Here is a 6,161-nt window from a genome sequence, read left to right as displayed (position 1 = left end):
AAATTTAACTAATAGTCACAAGAACATTGCAAGTGGTAATACCCTTGACTGATATGTACAACTTTTTGTAACAAAGCCCTATTGAGCCTAATTTCAGTCACACTTACAGCCTCCACCTCCTTCAGGACGGCGTGCTTGATGTTGATGTCTTCAAACACGGCTTCAATGACCATGTCGGCCTTTTCAAAGCCGCTGTAATCCAGCTGGCCGGTCAGGTTGGACAGAATGGAGTCCCTCTCAAATGTTGTGATGGCCCTCTTTCTGGTCTTGTCGTTGAGCCTTGTTTAAAATAAGAAACATGTTTTAGATTCCAACACATTTGTGCCTAAAAAAAACTACTATTTTCAATATGTTTCAAAGCTAATGTATAAAGGTTACTCTGGTATTAGACTGGAACTATATTAACACACATTTAACTCAACTTTAGTAATATAGCATTTTTTTTATACCGCTGTGCTGCACACAGTGCTTAACAGAGCAAGAAAAAACAGCCCAGACAACAAATACAAATTACAACAATCACCAATAACATACAACAGATAGTGACCAGAACAAAAGAACAATGATTAAGATTTGAAAACTGATGCAACTACTTATATGTGCTCTCTATCTAGTCCACATTTTAGACAACCATAGTCATGATAAAAATGTGTGAATAAAATACTTTAAAAAAAATGTTCTCAATGAAACAACTAATATGATATGAAGTATATGATCTCACCCTTTGTAAACCTGCTGCTGTCCCCTGGCCAGTCCAGGCAGAGTGGTGTCCTTCAGCACCGTGTGCACACCTTTGTCCACTGTCACCTGCGCAACACCTGCTCCCATCAGACCTGCCCCCAAGATGGCCAGTTTCCTAGAAGTAACAACAAAAACAGACAGTTTATCTCCAGTCTAAAAAAAAACATCTGAAAATTAGAACATAGGAAGACTCTTATTCTTCATTTACACCTAAGTATTGTGTTTGCTATTAGTGTAATTGTGACAACAGACCTGGCTTTTTCATTAGTATCGACCAAGTATTTAACTAAGACCATACATGCTAATCAGAAATGATAAATGCAGACTTAACATGTGGGAATTGTCCCCCACTAAGCTCAGTATGTGAAGGGTATATAGACTTACTTCACTTCTTTTTCAGGAGTTCCAAAGCGGTTCTTCTTGCACACAACTTGACCGTGGTACAGACCGATCAGAGCTGCCGATTCGGAGGTTTGTGCAAGCTGACCGAAATTCTGTGACACGAAACAGGCAATTGGTTAGTATGACACACAATGTTTAACTGTAAATACTGAATTCACTGATGATGTAGGCTATAAAACCTCACCTGAGCCTCAGCCAAATATCCAGCATCGGGGCCTTGTTCTATTCCTGTCTTCGCAGACTGTGAATGAGAAGTTTGTATGTTGTCATGTTAAAAATAAGACCAACTTTTACAAAAAGGATTATTTAGAAAGAATACAGTTGCACACTAGTTAGGGAATCTTCTTAATTGTATAACCGATACCATCCAGATTTATTAACAAAAACAGTTGTAAAGAGTTTTCACTTACTTCAATGATTTTCAGGGGTGCAGGATAGAGTCCCTTGCTCTGCTTCATCACTTTCCCGTGAACAGTTTTGTAAATCTGGTTCCGCACAAACTCAAAGCTCATAACGTAGTCTTGAACTTCTATAGAGAAAGAACATAAACTCGTTATTGTAGTGCACATAACTAACAAGTAAATCAAACTAAAGTGACTACAACGGGTTAAATGCTCAATTCACAGCACAACTTACTGTCCATAGTGCCTTTCTTTTTGCTCAGAGGAATAGTCTTGTTGACGATCCCTCTGGCACATTCAATGGCAACTTCCTCAAGGTAGTCCATCGTTCTCTCCTCAGGACTCTTCAGCCCAGGTCCTACAATAGGAGCACACATATCAAAATAATCAGTTAAACAATTTATTATTTTATCATTGGTGGCAGTGGCTCAGTCAGTAGGGGCTTGGACTGGGAGCCGTAGGGTCGCTGGTTCAAGTCCCCGACCAGACCTAAATATGGAGTGCGGACTTCTACTTGGAGAGGTCCCAGTTCACCTCCTGCCCTGCCGTGGTGCCCTTGAGCAAGGCACCGGACACCCCCCTTCCCCCCCACTCCCATTGCTCCCCGGGCGCTGTACAATAGCTGCCCACTGCTCCTAGTACTAGACTCCTTGTACTAGGATGGGTTAAAAGCAGAGGCCAAATTTCACTGTGTGTGCTGTGTGCTCTGCATGTGTGACCATTAAAAGAGGGTTTCATCCCTCCCTATTCTTCTCATTGGTGCTACTGTAAGTCAAATACTCAAGCATTGTTAAATACACTGAATGGTGAATTCATGGATTTTAAAAACTAAAGACAGCTCACCTAGTGGGTCTACGAGTTGGTGGACGAGGCCCATCTTCTTTGCTTTATCCGCTCTGATATTCTCCCTGTCAGCATCATGTCAAAGGCATTGGGTAGACCAACCTACAGGTAAAAGAGGATGTATCAACAATATTGAATGTGATGTTCTGTGATTAAACAGAGATCAGTAATAATCCTGCAGTTTGAAGGACAGGAAATACTTGACATGGTGGGCTTGGGGGAATAATCTGTTTCCTGGTTTGCAGGATCTTCAGGCTGCACGTAAACATTTTAAACCAATTATGAGCAATAACCAGTTTGTTTTACTTTACAGCCCAGCCATTTCAGGTTTTGTACTGAAAACAAGAATCTATAACAATTATAGCGCACCTTCTCAACCATGGTTTGCATCATCCCGCATACTGTATAGTTTGTGTACTTAAATAAAGCAGGACAGTTAGGTAAATAGTATTTCCAGTTCTTACCATTTTGGGGAGTCTCTGAGTGCCGCCAGCTCCAGGCAGAAGACCCAGCATCACCTCAGGAGTACCCAGAATGGTTTTCTTGCTCTTTGTTGCAATTCTGTACTGGCAGGCGATGGCAAACTGAAATGCATAAAGATCCCATTATAAAAACACATTTCTATCAGCCATCATCGTCAAATAATTATGATATAGTCTAACATAGTTTCTCTCTGAAATAGTTTCTGTTTACCTCCAAGCCTCCGCCTAAGCAAGAGCCGTTGATGGCAGCCACAATGGGTATAGGCGATTTCTCGATCATGTTGAACATCTTCTGCCCTTCCTGAGAAAGTGCTGTGACCTCCTCTGCACTTTTACAGGCCGAAATCATACTGAAAGAGATGTTAAGTATATCACAAACAAATACAAAGCATTTCCATTGTGTTAATTCCTTGTAATATAATTTTAAAACATCCTAATTCAGGCTATGCATAATATACATGTGTTGTGTTTTAGCAAAAACAGTTTATTTTCAGAATGGTCGCACTTAAATATTGAGTTAATTGGTTAACTGTGTAATAACAATCAAAATGTTATATGGCGGTGGATTAAAAGAGATTTTCTCTTACTTGATATCAGCTCCTGCAATGAAGCACCCTGGCTTTGAGGAGATGAGTACAGCACTTTTAACATCATTGTTGGCCCACACTTCTTGCATTACTTCTCCCATCTCCTTTTGCATTTGGATGGACAGTGTGTTGACCTGCAGGGAAGAGAAGATGACCATTAGGTCCACATTACACCTGCATAGTTCTGATTAATGTCACATACATTTTCAATGAGAGCACACCTTGGAGTTTGGGTCGTTGATCCGTACAACAGCCACATCGTCCTTGACTTCATAGCTCACATGGGTCCGGGCTAAAAATAGATAAGGGAGATATAGTACAGTGAAAAAATAATACTGTCACTGAACAGGACAAGGTGCCCTTTTCCCCATATACTGTACAAATGTAAACTTCTGTAATTACCTAGCATTGCAGGAGCTACTGAGAAGGTGCGAGATGTACCACCTGTAAAAAATGACAATAAGCAATACATTACTAGTCATCGAACCTGCTTTACCCTTACTATGTAAAGAAACACACATCATTAAACCCTAAACACTGTATATAAAGATACTGCCTTCGTACAACATTAATATGACAAGTTTATGAGACGTTCACATGATATTTGGCCATGACCTCAGACCAATTTGTGTCACCTAGTGCAAAAATGACCTTTCACCTACATTATCCGCCTACCAGGCATTCACAGACAGAGCCGACACAATGGCGAATGGCACAAGTTTGTATATCCCCGTCTACACTTTCCTGGGAGGGACAACTTAATTTAAAAATAACAAGCAGTCTGAATTCAAACGTACATGTTTAACCAGATACATAACCTATTCCGTAGCAGCCTGCTAACATTAGCACGCACAGATGGCAGGTTTTAACTCAAGTTTGCTAATTAAAACTAAAAAGTTCCACCTACAAAAAAGACTCTGGTTGAACTTTTTTGAAATATATGTTTGTTGTCAATAAAAACAGTGTTGAATGAAGCACCCCACCACTCACATTCTCCAGAGCTAACAGCTAATCCAACAGGCTAATTACCCACACACACAGCACTTAGCAACCCCAGTAGTTTCAGTGTCATTCTCCGCATTGATTCTCTTAAATGTATAAATATGAAATACATTTAGTTTCTACCTGTGAAGAGAGCGTATCTCCTTGATGGGAATCTAGCAAGAACACCAAGGGCTCGAACACCAGCCATCTTGGGGGAGCGGAGGTCAGTGAGAGGTCAGGAGAGTGAGGCAAAGTGAGGCTAACTAGCTCGCTGTCAAACCACTGAGGAAGCAAGCCCGGCGGAGTTTGTGGCAACTTCCTGAAAACCGTCAAACAGAATCAGAAGCTGATTGGTTCTTACTGAAAATACCCAAATTGCCATTGGCTGACTCTGAAGAGCTCGTATCGTCATTGGGAACGTCCTGGGGCTACAAAACGCCTCCTAACTCTGTCACTGACACTGACCAAAGTTCTCATCGACTGACGAGTCACGACTGTAGTTGTTTTTGCTTGTAAATCAACGATTGCCAATCAAATAATTATATCTTTTATTTTATATTTAGGAAGTGTATGACATATAACACATTTGTACCTAAAGCATTGTACAACAATTACAACTGTTATACCACATGAGAGTAATGGCAACATGGCGCCACAAGGTGGAGGTAGAAATCCGTTTAAAAGAATTACAATTTTGCTCAAGAATAAAAAAACTACTTTTCACATATCTGACAAAAACCGGAACTATCCTTCAGGGGTAAAAAATACAGGTTGTAAAAGACCTGTTTCTCAACTATAGAACAACAATTCTGAACGTTTCTGCAACTACAGGGTTTAGATAAAGATAGCCATATATAAATCAAGCAAATGCAGTAATTTACAGTCAATACCGTTTATACTGTACATATTCATCTGTTTATAGCCTATTTATAATTATTCTTATTATGTAGACACCTGCACTGCTATTTTTGCACTTCTGGTCAGATGCCAAACTCTCATTTCGTCACTAGTAGGGCCTACTTGCACTATGTAATGACAATAAAGTTGAATCTGAATCTGAATCTGAATCTGAATCTGAATCTGAATCTAATAAACAGACTGACTGCACAGTTTTCAAAAATAGAAAGATCATTCATTCATGACGATCTGTCAACAGATATTGCACTTTTTACTTCACAACATCGATTTAAATAGCTCTAGTTTCCAACTACTTTACAAATCTAGCCTAATTTATTAATACAATTAAAAACATCAATTATGATCTTACCATCTACATAATTTACACATTACTGCAAGAATAACTATAACCCAGTGATATGATTAACATTATTCTTCAAGGGGCCCTCCAAGTTAAAGTGAAAGTTCTTATTATTTCATATGAAGAAGCAATGAAAATAAAAATCCCCTACGACAACACTTATGCATATGTGTATTAATGAAAATATTGCAGTTAAAACAAAATGAGAATCTGAACATAAAATAATGCAAGTTAGAGATACAATATACTATACATAAAATGTAAAAAAAAGTAATTTGCGAGTCATAAACATGACAGCTAATTATTATTCCAGGGTATGTCTAATGAGATATTGTACTTACTCTAAATTGATTGTTGCTAATACAAAGTATTGTTACTTCAGATATTTAATTAAGGACTTTTCTTGGGACAGTACTTTGATTTATGTAAATAACTGACTTATTATTCTTCCTCAAATGACTGT

General features: G+C 38.9%; 1 protein-coding gene across 1 annotated transcript in view; it reads right to left on the bottom strand.

Annotated features, from left to right (window-relative positions):
• hadhab (hydroxyacyl-CoA dehydrogenase trifunctional multienzyme complex subunit alpha b) overlaps positions 1 to 4,714 on the bottom strand; it is a 7,791-nt gene extending 3,077 nt beyond the window's left edge. The window contains 14 exon segments of the mRNA XM_034144475.1: positions 108 to 279; positions 722 to 856; positions 1,126 to 1,235; positions 1,328 to 1,384; positions 1,554 to 1,672; positions 1,780 to 1,902; positions 2,388 to 2,447; positions 2,450 to 2,489; positions 2,852 to 2,971; positions 3,081 to 3,219; positions 3,457 to 3,590; positions 3,678 to 3,748; positions 3,859 to 3,900; positions 4,582 to 4,714. Of these exon segments, the coding sequence (XP_034000366.1) occupies positions 108 to 279; positions 722 to 856; positions 1,126 to 1,235; positions 1,328 to 1,384; positions 1,554 to 1,672; positions 1,780 to 1,902; positions 2,388 to 2,447; positions 2,450 to 2,489; positions 2,852 to 2,971; positions 3,081 to 3,219; positions 3,457 to 3,590; positions 3,678 to 3,748; positions 3,859 to 3,900; positions 4,582 to 4,648 (1,389 nt within the window). The 5' untranslated portion in view covers positions 4,649 to 4,714.
• Positions 4,715 to 6,161: the final 1,447 nt, after the last annotated feature.

This window comes from Trematomus bernacchii, unplaced genomic scaffold, assembly GCF_902827165.1.
Source record: "Trematomus bernacchii unplaced genomic scaffold, fTreBer1.1, whole genome shotgun sequence".
NCBI lineage: Eukaryota > Metazoa > Chordata > Actinopteri > Perciformes > Nototheniidae > Trematomus > Trematomus bernacchii.
The sequence above is the reverse complement of the archived record's forward strand: the minus strand, read 5'-3'. Positions and strand labels throughout refer to the sequence as shown.